This window comes from Molothrus aeneus, chromosome 8 (genome assembly GCF_037042795.1).
Source record: "Molothrus aeneus isolate 106 chromosome 8, BPBGC_Maene_1.0, whole genome shotgun sequence".
Taxonomy (NCBI): Eukaryota; Metazoa; Chordata; class Aves; order Passeriformes; family Icteridae; genus Molothrus; species Molothrus aeneus.
Genome location: NC_089653.1, coordinates 13,129,730 through 13,142,675, shown reverse-complemented (window position 1 = coordinate 13,142,675; position 12,946 = coordinate 13,129,730). Strand labels below are relative to the sequence as shown.

At 41.3% G+C, this 12,946-nt stretch overlaps 1 protein-coding gene across 1 annotated transcript in view; it reads right to left on the bottom strand.

Annotated features, from left to right (window-relative positions):
- LOC136559644 (L-threonine ammonia-lyase-like) overlaps positions 1 to 12,946 on the bottom strand; it is a 29,195-nt gene that overhangs the window by 4,495 nt on the left and 11,754 nt on the right. The window contains exons 4-11 of the mRNA XM_066554967.1: positions 12,830 to 12,946; positions 11,702 to 11,943; positions 7,468 to 7,633; positions 6,923 to 7,019; positions 5,965 to 6,040; positions 5,196 to 5,321; positions 3,807 to 3,974; positions 3,441 to 3,498 (exon numbers count right to left, since the gene is read on the bottom strand). Coding sequence (XP_066411064.1) covers positions 3,441 to 3,498; positions 3,807 to 3,974; positions 5,196 to 5,321; positions 5,965 to 6,040; positions 6,923 to 7,019; positions 7,468 to 7,633; positions 11,702 to 11,943; positions 12,830 to 12,946 — 1,050 coding nt within the window. The remainder of the gene's footprint in view (positions 1 to 3,440; positions 3,499 to 3,806; positions 3,975 to 5,195; positions 5,322 to 5,964; positions 6,041 to 6,922; positions 7,020 to 7,467; positions 7,634 to 11,701; positions 11,944 to 12,829) is intronic.

The following is a 12,946-nucleotide window of genomic DNA, read 5'->3' as shown; positions in this document are numbered from 1 at the left end:
TATTCCCTTCCATCCTTTACAGAATGCAAGCTGGCCCAAATGAATTTATTCTGCCCAAATTGACCAGAGCAGACTAAAATAATTCATTGAGTTCTGGCCTGAGGTGAATGAACTGTATGAGAAAAACAGGCACTATGCCACACAAAGCCAGGAATTTCAGCACCACTGGGAGAATGTGTAATGCAACTGAAAAGAAAAGGAAATATTTGATTTATGATTTAGCATTTTCATGCACAGACAAGAGGGAGAAGTAATGTGGTGGATGTTCTTTTTACAGGTAGTCTCTTCCAAGTTCTTCAAAACCACAGCACGGTGAAGCTCCCAAGAGGTCTGAAGTGAACAGACCAGACCGCCCGTAATGCCAGAGAGGAGTGAGCTCAGAGGGACCACTGCCACCCACTGAAAAGCTGCTGGGACAATTAAAAACCTTACAGAACCCTCCTGGACCTGCCAGTTTGATTATGCTGGAGTTTCAGTGGTGAGAAGACTTTTCAAGAAAATTGATGAGGTCAAGGAAATTTTTTTTTAACTAGGTTGCCCCAGTCCAAAAATTATACACTTTTTAAGCAGGCAAGATGCTGAACTACTTCATAAGAAAGAATGTCCTTACCTTATTAAGTTGCTTATTGATTTTGTTCATTGACTTCTCTCTGAGCCAATAGTATAATGAAATTAAAGGGACTTAAATGGTTTTAAAGAGGTTTACATATGGAAGCAATTTAAATGATAAATTGTCCATGTAACTGAATCTGAGGAATATTACTGATGGAGAACAGAGAAAGTTCACAGAAGCAAGTTGTAGCTTCCTCCCATGAATTGGGTAGTCCTTTAGATATCTGTATCCACTTAGCTGGTGATATCAGATGATTATTTCATTAGCTCAGATCTTTTTTCTGTCTAGATATTCCCAGTCATCTAACCTCCTTCAACAGGTGTAAAATGTGAAGCTTACCAGACTGATTATTTGTCTGATTTGCTAAGAGTTATCTATTTCAATACAGGGGCTTTGGAAGTAGTTTCCTAACCAGTCAGGTAAGACTGAATTAGGGTGTACTCCTCTGCAGGAAAGAAATCCAGAATGAGTCACAAAGGAAGAGAATCTAAACTGGAGGTATGAACAGGCAGAATCCTAAAGAAACTCTCATAAACACAAGCAGCTGATTCCTCTGCACGAGGCACTTCTTCTCAATACAATTTAACTCCAATATAGAGGTATTCCTTCCTTATTTTTAGTAAAGAAAAAAACCTCTTATTTTTGCCAGTAAATGTTCCAAAAGTTTTTTTTCCAGAAGTGTAGTTTGAACATAAAATTTCATTTTAGAAAGTCCTTACTTTTTCATGAAATCAGACTATCAGCAAGGATCTTCCCACAGAGTGTTCCAAGTGTGCACTAGATGAACAAACACTACCCCAGAAAGGCGTTTCACTAGAATGAGAAAACCCCGACCAAAGCTGCTCTATCATCCTGATAAGTGACTAGAAGCCAAGTTTCTCTCTGTTAGAAATAAAAGTGTACATCTAAAAGGATGATTAAATGCTGTGGCAATGATCTTGACAGGACAGATTTAGTGTTTCAAATCAGCATCTATGCTCTCTGCTCTGTTCTGTCAAACACCTAATCTACATCCACAGTCAAAAGTCCACATTAAAGTCAGAATGAAATGGGTACAGCTGCAAAGCCTTTCTTGTTATTACTGCCAGTGTAGCACAAGGTTGTAATTTTGGTTCATGATCCAGGTTTAAATTCATACCTTATTTTATGTGCTGTAATTTATATAACAAATGCTTAAAATGTTTTGATGACACAGGTCTTTGGCTCTTAGAAACAACAAAGAAAAAACCAAAACATCCCTCACAGGTATTAGCTTTACTCTGAAAATAGATATTTTTTCTTGTACCTGGATAGAGCAAATTCATTTTGATGCTTACATATAAACTCTATATTTTACCCTTTTTGATTGCACATGTTTTAATTTTCAAAGAAAGCTTCACAGTTCTCTAGATATCCCCAGACAGAGCTGCCTGCAGAGGTCTGTATGTCTGGGTCACTACTTTGTACTTCACATCTAATTATCCAATAGCCTCTCCCAGACTGATTGAAAGCCATCAGGCAAATCCAATATCCAATTAAATTATTCAGGGATGCAAATTCCTCCCTTCTACCCAATACTGTCAGATTCTTGAAGTGAAATTACACTGTGTTTAAAGTGCAGAGAATAGTATATGGCACTGTTTTCATTCAGGGCCTGTATTTACTAAAAACTAAAAAAAAAAAAACCAAACAAAAACAAACCAACCAAAAAAAAACACCTAAGACAGTAGATTTCATTTGATTTGCTTAATAGCATTAGTAAAAACTACAAGCCTCACTTGATAAAAATGGCATTGAAAACTTTGTAAGAGTTACAGGTTGTATTGAATCTAACCTTCAGTGAAAAGCATTTCCAGACCTAAGTTGGTCACTCAGAAGGATTTATCCACCTCTTGCACCTTGTGCAGTGAGTGTCACACTATCTCCAAATCAGCCAAAGCTGGCCTATCATTATGGCACACTGCAGAACAATGTGGGTTAAGTCCTAGATGCTTGACAGTATTGATGATATCATGTACCATAGTGATCTTTAATCTGCCTCTTCTTTATATCTGTCAGTGAAAATATTGGGCAGACTTTTGCATCCAGGCAGGAAATAAAATTTAAAGGCCAAAATCAAAGAGATTGCTTATCCAGTAACATTTCTGCACCCCGTTTATGAACCTGTTTAGCAAAGATCTCTAATTTGACTTCCACCTGGGGTTTCACAAACTAAATCAGGTTAGACCTGGACAGCAATAGCATGAAATCAGTAGGACCACACCTTTGCCAAACCAGTTGAAATAAGAGATGCATCATGAGAAAAATGGTCCTTTTAAGAGACATCATTAGCTGGTAACACCTCTTCACTCTTTCTGCATCCAATACTCAACAAAGGAATAATGGCTTTCCTCTGTGCTCTGGGTGGCTAAGAAACAAAACTGAGTCCCTAGTTTCAAACAAGGATTCCTTAAGAGTAAGGGTGTTCTCTACATTGCTTTAAGGCAAACATGTCAGACAATTACAGCCAGCCTACACAGCTGGCTCTTCAAGTTCTGGATGGATGCTGCAGCTTGCTCACGTCCTCCAGCACCTGCCACACATGTCAGCAGGGTTCATACCAGCAACAGTGCAATGCAACACCTGGAGTACTTGACCAGGATGTTGCAACAGCAAGTAAAACTGGTCCTGTGTTATTTATATGCCTGCTAAGTGTTTGGCAAGAAGCTGTACAACACAGAGGAAATACTCTCTGACAGTCTGCACACTCTGTTGGATTTCTTCAACACAGGCATAAAGAGAGAGGGAAACAGAATAAACCAGGGGAGGCCAGTACTATGAGAGAGGCTGAAATTGCATTTCCTCTTACCTCAACAGTGAAGAGCTCAGATGTCACAAATGTGCGTTCTTGTTTGATATCCAAAACTCTAGATCAAATAAGGGACAAATTAGAGATCACAACAATCCCCTGTCATTGCCAAACAGTTCCTTAAAGTGTCTGGAGAGTATCTTTCCTTCTTTCTGAATTAGACACAATTCTATGCAACAAAGGTGTTTTCAGACTGGAACAAAAATCAAGGAAATAAAAACTTTTCTGCAATATAACAAGGAAAAAGCCTTTGATTAATTAATTACTTACAGACTTGGCTTCAGAGATGTTTGGAAACATTTCCCAATCTTTAATAAACTTTGTGCTAATCTGTGATTATATTTCCCAACTATTAGTCTGATTTACCTTGCTTCCTCCCGAGCCAAAAGCTCCAGTAGCTTTGACATATCTCCTGGGCAGTCAGAAATCACAAGGGAAAATCTGCACACTCTGTTATCCAGGGTCAGGGCACGAGCTATGCACTGTTGCAGCAAATGTAATTCTAGGTTTCCACTGCATATAACAACTGCCACTCTGAAAACAGACAGAAAAACAAGAGTTTTGATTAGCACTTACCTGTGTAAAGGAACTATAGATCATAAAGACTGTGCCAATATCAGCCTAAGGTCTGCTAGAACCTCCCCTCAATAAATATTACAGATTAGAGGGATCCTGCCTCAGTATCCATTGTGAATAGGTAGGGAAGGCCTATAATTTGGCTGCATTAGTCGGTCTGAAATGTTGTTTTCATTTCGCATTTCCTGGAGATTTGAGTTTTGTTAGAGATAATCAGCTGGGGAACTGTAGGTCTAAGTTGCAAGTTTTAAGAATTTGACGTAATTCTCACCTGGAAGTTCTAAGTTTCAGCCTCTTACTGATCTGATACTGAAATGTATGTTCAAGGTTTTCTGTAACCATTGATTAAATTCATCACAACCCTGAAAAATGAGTGCAGAAATGTTTGAAGTGCAAGTGAAGAGCCACATGATTAGTCTATGAAAATCTCTCTGCAGAGTCAAACCTACCCTCTTTGCATTTTCCCTTTTATTTTAGCTGTACTGGAATGTGTTGCTGCTCTGCGTGCACTGCCAGCCTCTTCTGAAGAATTGTCTCAGCAGTATTTTAGTGTACAATCCTCTGCACTAGAAATCTTATTTTGTCTTGAGGGCATGTATGTTCAAATACATTCTGGACTATGACCTGAGCCAAGGCTCAATCCACTTAAGTGCTGAGTCCCCAGGCTGAGAGGCAAGGCAGCACTCGGCCACACGCTGAACACCAAGCACAAGGATAATCCCTCTGACTGTGTGGACAGTTCTCAGGACTGGGAGGCAGGTGCCACTGGGTCACTGCAGCAGGCAGCCTAGCTCTGTCCCACCACAGACAGGGCTGGATTCCACCATGGAACAAGAGGACACAACAGGCTAACAAGGGCAGGACACTGTCCTGGCAGGTGCAATGATGCCTCGTGGAGCTGCAGCTGCCTTTCCCCAGATGTCTGAGAATCAAGGAATCAAGGAAAGGGACAAGATGTGTCAGGTCCCCAGGCTGGCATCTGTCTGGTTCTGCACAATCTTACCACCTGTGACCGGTCCAGTCAGTCTCAAGTTTCCACCACTGAAAAGCCCCTTGCCAGTTCAGGGGCAGGAACTGCCTGGTCACCCACAGAACAAGTAGATTTTCACTGTTTCCTAGGACCAGGGTCCTCAGTCCCATGTTTCTGCCACAGTTCCCTGTTTGCAGTAGCTGCTGTACCTTTTACCCTTCAACTCAGGCAGCTTCCCTGCCACCAGTGCTGCAAGCCCAATGGCCCCCTCTGCATCAACCGTGGCTCGCTCGTACTCCAGCAGCCTCAGCATTGAAATGAGGATGTCCTCCTCCCTGAAAGCAAGAGACCTGGGTCAAAACAAATCAAATCAAGAGCTCCCAGAAGCAGAAGATAACACATTTATGGGTAACTGGGTTCTTGTATCTGGGTCACCCAGATACATGTGATCCCAAGGTGGTGTTACAGAATGCTGTGCTGCTGGGGGTGAATGTACATCTCAGACTCATTATTAACTGAAAGACAGGATGGCTTGTTTACCAGAAATATTACCTAAGTCCTAGTAGTAAGTATATTCTATAAATGTGGCCTTTTTGTGAAGATTTAGAAGAGGTTTGTCAAGGGCTGCCTTCAAGTGTTGTAGAACACAAAAACAAGTTTTACACCAGGACCGTGACCAGGTAGTGGTGTCAGGTGAAATTTTGGCTAAAGGGTGAGTTTGGACAACACTTTTAGTCATATCACTTAGTTTTAGGTAGTCCTGTGAGGAGCTGGGAGTTGGACTTGATAATCCTTCATGGATCTCTTCCAATTTGAGATGCTCCATGATTTCTATGGTTTATGAGTCTGGGTTCAAAGTCTTCAGTGCCCCTCTTGGAAGGAAAGGTACCCCATATCCCCACACTCCCCAAGTCTGCATTTTTCATACACAACAACGTGCATCCAGTATTATTCATTTCACTGCTTTTCTTCACCTACCTCACAGCAACAACTTTATCCACAAGCTTCCCAGTCAGCTGCAAAGAATTGCTGCCAAAGCAAACTCCACTCACATCTGCAGATTTCAAAAGACAAAAATATGAAGTTGGCTGCTTTAGACATAGTCATTTTTAGAGTCCTGGCTGGTTTGTGCCCTTAATGAGTGCAGCACACTGCTGTTACATGACCTTAAGTTGCTTGATTTTTTTCATGTGACAGAAATGTGTTTGGTAATGAAAGAAAAACTCTCACAAGAAGATTTTGCCATTTTGGACCCCTTCAAGAAACTTCTGATACTTCACTGGCATTGCTGCAGTGTGAGAGTGACCCTGCAGCCCAGTGCTTTTCACTGTTCAAGGAGCATTGAAGGAGAGAAGACCCAAGCATGGTACTGGGCTTGTTAGCTCCAGCAGGACAGCTGTCTACGAGTGCTGACACAGGCAGAACTAACAAAGAGAAATTAGAAGTTTCTTACAAAAGTCCCATTTAATCCAAAACTTCCAGAGATTTGAACATCAGGCAAACAGAATGTTCTTAAATTGCTTAACAGATGAGGTTTTTTGAACAAGTGATAAGGAAACAACTCTACTCTATTTATAAACACTTTTGTTCTGAGAAGAGTTTTGTGTCTAAGTATTTAAGCACTGCATCATTTTCCTGCCTTTTCCACAAGAGCTTTCCCATTGACTTCACTGGTTTAGATGCTGTGTGTGAGCACAATATTCAGATAAATACTCTCATATTTCTAAGTATTCATGTGCACTGGAAATTATATTTTACCCCATCAGGCTGTGGGGGAAAATGTGGCAGAAGTTGCTCTTACAGCTTGAACTAAATTCTGACTCTTCACACAACTCCCTTAAAATATGTTTGAACTGAAATAATAAGAATATTATATAGTTGGAGAAATCTGTTAAAACCTTTATTTTACCTCCAAAAGAATACTGCATTTTCTCACCTCCATAGAAGTGATGATTGTTGCAGGCCTGGTCATCATTTGGGTGGCCAGCTTTTAAGGACTGTTGCAACACTGGGAAACTTTCAGATTCAACTCCCTGAGGAAGAGAGAGGTTGTGACTTTTCTATTGAACCAGTTATAACAGAAGTTGCCACAAAAGTAGACAGCCAAACCTACCGAAATTTCCTCTTCAAATTAACAATCAATCAATTTCAAAACAACCGTGCTACCACTAAACTTATTCTGTGGCTTACTTAGGACCAAATTTTTCCAGTAAAAACTTATTTCAAAGCACAGAACTGGATTTTATTTGCTTTAGGAAAAGTCTTCTCACACTTTTCTCTTAAACCCAGCCAAACAGCCAAGGGACAGGAACTTCCCTGGCTCTTACAGGGTCTTCTCTGAGGCAAAGCCCACGGGATCAGAGAGTTCCTGTCCCCAGCACAGGCAGTCTCTGCAAGTGTCACTAGATACCAGTGTCTTTTGTAAACAGCTGTGGTGAAAGCCACCCAAACACAATGCTTAATAGGTGAAAGGCAACTTACAATTACAGAAATATGTGGGTTGAGGTGTTTGAGTGCAGCAGCTGACCCTGCCAGCAAGCCACAGTGGCCTCCTGCAGGGAAAATCACCGCGTCCAGCTTTGGCACCTGCTCGTACATCTCCAGCCCCACGGTCCCCAGGCCTGACAGGTACACAGCACTGTCCTCCCTGGGGGAAGGAAGGGCACACATCAGCAGGGGTCAGTGCAGGAATAATAATTCCATCTACTACTTTCAAGACATTGTTCAGCAGAAAAAGATAAATGTGAGATAAATCAGCAGCACACGAGGGGAGGAGGTGATGCAGCAGGACAGTGCCATCAGGTGGACCACAGCCTGCTGCTGCCTACTGGGAGAAAAATTGTGCCCTACTGGGAGAAAATCTGTGCTGTAAAAAAGTCCCTCAAAGAGTCTTCAGATTGAAGAGGACTTAACTCCCATTGCTATCAGGGATTTACAGAACTGGCAGGGAGAATCATATTTCCATTGCCATCACTTCCTTCAGCTTCATAAATTTTAGATGCTGCAGTCTAAAGCAAAGCCTCAAAAAGAAATCCCCTCTTTACTTATCAGTGGATTTAGTGCTTGTGATGAATGGAAATTTTCATGAGATTTAAGCAGTGTGTTCAGCCTCACAAATATCAAAGAGATTGCTAGAGTTGTCTTTCCACAGTCCATGGCCAATATCTGATACCTTTCCATTAAGCAAAGCATTTAGTTATGCCAAAATATTTACTGGTAAAATACTTTCAGGCAAATGTAGTATAAATAATAGGGACAAGCAGCAGCAAAAAATTTGAAGAAAACTGCACTATACAGTCATGACTGACTTGGATCTACTTCTAAAAGCTAGTTTGCATTTTATTTACAAGTTAGCAATGATGTAAATGTAGACCTACATGTACGAAAATATATGTGAGCTCTCTCTTGGTACATTCTGCTTTTTCTGGCAAACAGAATTGCAGATCCAATGGCTGTACTTGATTTACTTGATCCAAGGATGTTTGGGTACTAGGAAATTGTTTTTATTACTGTACCTGTTAGACAGGCACAGAGAGGCTCAGTGTAGGAGCACAGAATTCCTGCAAGGAGGAGACCAAGGCCCTTGAGAAGTTACCTCACAGAAAATTCTTCAGGGCAAGGGTCTGTATAACTACATAAGAAAGGATAGGATTAATGAACATCCACTCCTGTAGCACAGCCAAAGACAAAGGCAAGAAATCATAGTGGAATGAGTAACTGAATCCATCCTTGTGTTTACTGTCCTTATCAAGATACTGAAGGAGCTCTCTCCTCCTCCTTATATGTGACAAAATATATCACTGGCCTCCTGAACAGTTCTGGAGACTTATTCCCAAATAAGATTCAGATCCAAGTTTGTGGAGCTGCCCCTGCCATAGTTACATGGGGTACAAGGGGACATGCTAAAACAAATGAAGGCCTGGAATATTCACTGAAGGAATAAAGCCTCTCTAACAACTGAAAACTGTCCAAATGAGACTGCTCTGAGCATGGAGAGCTGTTATCAATTTGAATCAGTATTTCAGATCATCATGTTTTCCTTGCTAACATCCATTGAAACATCAGTTCACTGATCAGCCATCAGCTTTTATAATAAAATGGGTGAATTTCTTTGCATTGTGACTGGTTACTTTTCCTTTTTGAAAGTAAAAAATATATCATATGCCATTGAGGCAAAATGAAGGAAGAGGGCAGATATATCTAGACTGTAGACTGACACAAGCATTTTTGAGCCAGAGCCAGAAACTTGGATATTTGCCTTCTGAAATGTGTGATACATCAGCAATCAAAGATAGGCTGTCAGGCTTTAGTTTTCCAATGAAGTTTTGGTGTGGCAGCTGGAAGGCTCTGTTCCTATCTGTTCCAAGGAAAGAACTCAGTCTGTTGGATAGAGTAACAGACTAACCAGATCAGAAATAATCAGGTTTGATCAGCATTTAGGTATGGAGTTACACAAGAAAAAAAATGGGCTCTCAAGGATGGAAGGTGTGTAATTCAATCTGCAGCACCCTTTCTTCCCTGATTGACAAAGGAATGTTTCTCACACCCTCACAGAGGTACTGAGTTAGTTATTGGCAATAGTCACATTGCATTTATAATGATGTCCTGAGCCCCTGTAGTTAGTAAAAATTTCATGGCACCTAGGCAGCAATTAGGCAGACTAAATGATTGAATTCCAATTTCAAAAATCACATTTCCTTCCTGGGATTCCCCAGGAAGTTGCAACTGAGTAAAAAGTGTCCTCCATCTACTTGAGTTCTTGCATGGTCATTTTCATGACACAGAATTTTAATTGCACCCAGCAATGGGAAGAGCTGACAGTGACACAGCCAGCTGCAGGCACAGCCCAGCCCAGTCACGTACCCAACCCTTGTGCCTCAGGAAGGGCAAAAGGAATTCCTGAGTGAGGAGACCCAGAGACCAAATTGCTTGGGATTGTATCCAAGCTAGAATTAAACTAAAATACAATGACATTGTGGAAGTTCCATTCCAACACTTGGGATCTCAGCTGGTATTTCACACACAGCTTTGGCAAGTGACAAGGATGTGTGTCAGACCCACACTGGAGAGGACTGGCTATCCATAAAGGCACACATTACACTGGGAAACCTCTCCAGGTCTACACCTAACAAAATATTTTTCGGCTATCCCATTATGAAAAGCCTCACAATTGAAGTGGGGGGTTTCTTCCTTTTTTTTTTTAGTGAAAAATTTCATCTGTGAGGTTTTAATTAAACACAGTCACAGATTGAACAACTTGCTTATTGTAACCTGAAACCTGAAATAAATCAGAGTGCATTAGTATTATGAATGATAGTGGGTATATTTAGAATTCCTCAGTGTTGGTTAATGAAGGTTAGAATTCCTCAGTGTTGGTTAATGAATGAACTACACATGCATTGTCCCTGGAGAATATCTACCTTATGTAACTTAAATCATTTTTTAAGGGGAAGATTAAAATCAAATTACAATGAAATAATTTAGTTCTTTTGTGTGAACGTGATAGTTGATGCAAGCCAGCTGGAGGTTAACACATCAATTGAAAAATGGCTGACAGAAATTTGGAAATTACCAAGTTATGGAAAACTGTGGTTTTCAAAGGAGCTTAAAAGTGTTTAAAATTCATTGGGATTCAGGGCACCTCATTCCCCACTGAAAATCCCAGTCTGGGACAAGACTGTGGCCATGGTGGCAGACCAGGCCCACGAACCAGCCCCATGTGTCACTGGCTGCTGGCAGAGCTACCAGAGGAATTGAACAGTACAGTCTGTAGTACTGCCTTCCCAATACACCAGATGGGAAAGCACTGAGGACTTCCTCTGTTCTGCTCATTCTGGGATCTTCTTCCCAGGCAGCACCCCTCACCATTACTGTGGTTGAGGCAGCAGTGCCTGGGAGCTGGAGGGGAACAGGCACTCCCTGCAGGAGATGCCATACAAACACTAGGAGTGGGATGAAGCCTGCACAGAAGCAGCAGTGGCAGGGCAGGGGGACATTAACATTCCAGCTCAGGGTTCAGAGGGACCACTGTTAATGATTCACCCCTCTGTGCTTTTGGAAATCTTTCTTGAAGAAAGGTAAAAAAAGAAAAGGGGCAGGGCAGAGGGGGAATGCATAAGAGGCTACAGATTAAAGAGAAAAGGGAAAAGGTAGGAGTTCTAAGACTTTTTGCCCGTCTTATTTATGTTTTTGTTAAATCTGCTTTGACCAGTGACCTCAAATAGTTCAAATTTAGATTTCTGCTCATCCTTAGCTACTTTAAACATATGTGTGAAATAGACTCTTAATCACTGTTTTTCAAGACAGTATCAGTGTTGTTCCTCACACCAGATATGTGAAAATCTTAGAGCATTAACCTCTTCTTGCTCCACATTTTCCCACTGAACAATTTGCATTAAAGATTAGCTTTTACCCACCTAACTTCAGAGAGACCAGAAATGAACACCAGCCTAAATTCTTTCTGATAGAGTTACTAAAGAATTAAACTACAGTCTCTATCATATTAGCTCACAGAAATCAGAGCTTGCCTAATTGAGGGGCAGAGAAGTGTGGTCAAATGTTACAGAAAGACGTGATTTGTGCCTGGGAACACGTAACAGTCCATGTTCCAGGTAAGAGGAGCGTTTGCATGAGCTGTGATTTTAATGAAACTGTTTTTTGCAGAGCTGAGCAGGCATCTCATGAGCTCTCTCTCATGCGCCTGGCTGTCACTCACTCTTCCAGGTAGAGGTAGCCGTTCTCCTGTGCCAGCCTCCGCGCGTGCAGCTGGGAGTCCTTGGCCGTGGCGCCGTAGGAGATGACCATGGCGCCGTACTCGCGGCACATCCTCACCCGGGCTGGGGCCGTGCTGGTGCACAGGATCACAAACACGGGCACACGGAGCTCGGAGGCGTGGTGAGCGACAGCCATGGAGAAGTTACTGTCCGAGGCCACGATCACCCCTTTTCTTTGCTGCTCCTGAAAACAGGGTTGTTATTGCTCATTGGACAGGGTCACATAGCTGTCCCATATGATCCTGGATCATTCTAATGGTCTGGCTTCCTTTTTTCCCTTTACTAGCTGATTGAATTGTATGCATGGCATGGCTGGTGTGATCTCAGGATTTACACACAAATCTAAAACAGTACAAGATCAATCCCTGTGCCTGTACTCCTCTAGGTTCAATTCTTGTTCCATGGAAAAGAGCTGAAAAACTCCAAATGATCACAGAAGAGCTGATAGGTCCCTCAGAGCTTATATCTCTGCTCTGCCTGTATGAAATTATTTAATTTCTCCTTCCTTTTAATAGAAGATTTCATTTATATTATTACGAAAGGCAGGAAAAACCACTTCTCTGGGCTGCTGTCTCATGCCTATTTTAACAATTACTGCAGAGACTCCTATGACAATGGCAATAATCTCCTATGACAAATGATAAACAAGCTATTCATGTAAGAAAACTGAAATTAATTACAAAATCAATTGGTGATCTAGATCTTTGTCATCACTCATTATAATTCAATTTCATCATTGCTCATCAGTTTGGTGGTTTCAACACATCAGAACTACAGTACACATAAAAACACTTGCATCTTAATGCCACAAGAAAATGCTGATGTTTCCATTTTGCAAGCTTTTGTTTCAAACATTAAGAATTTCATCAGCAGATCAGCCAATTGTAAATAAAGTATTATTTTACATTCAGACCTATCTCTGTTCACATGCTATGTTCAGTACAATGATTCTAAAGACAAGGAACACTGTGATTCCATGGAGATTAGAGGTACCTTTATCTTCAAGTCTGCTCCATTTTCATGAAGCAGAGCTATTTTACTTCTTTTTGAATGCTGACATTTTGCTATACCTGAGGCAATGACATCAGAAGGTAAAGTACACCTCGTTCCTTCACAGACCCTGTGTACTGGAGGAACTCCTTCTTCAGGTAGATGTCCATTCCATACTGCTTGGATAGCCTAGAATA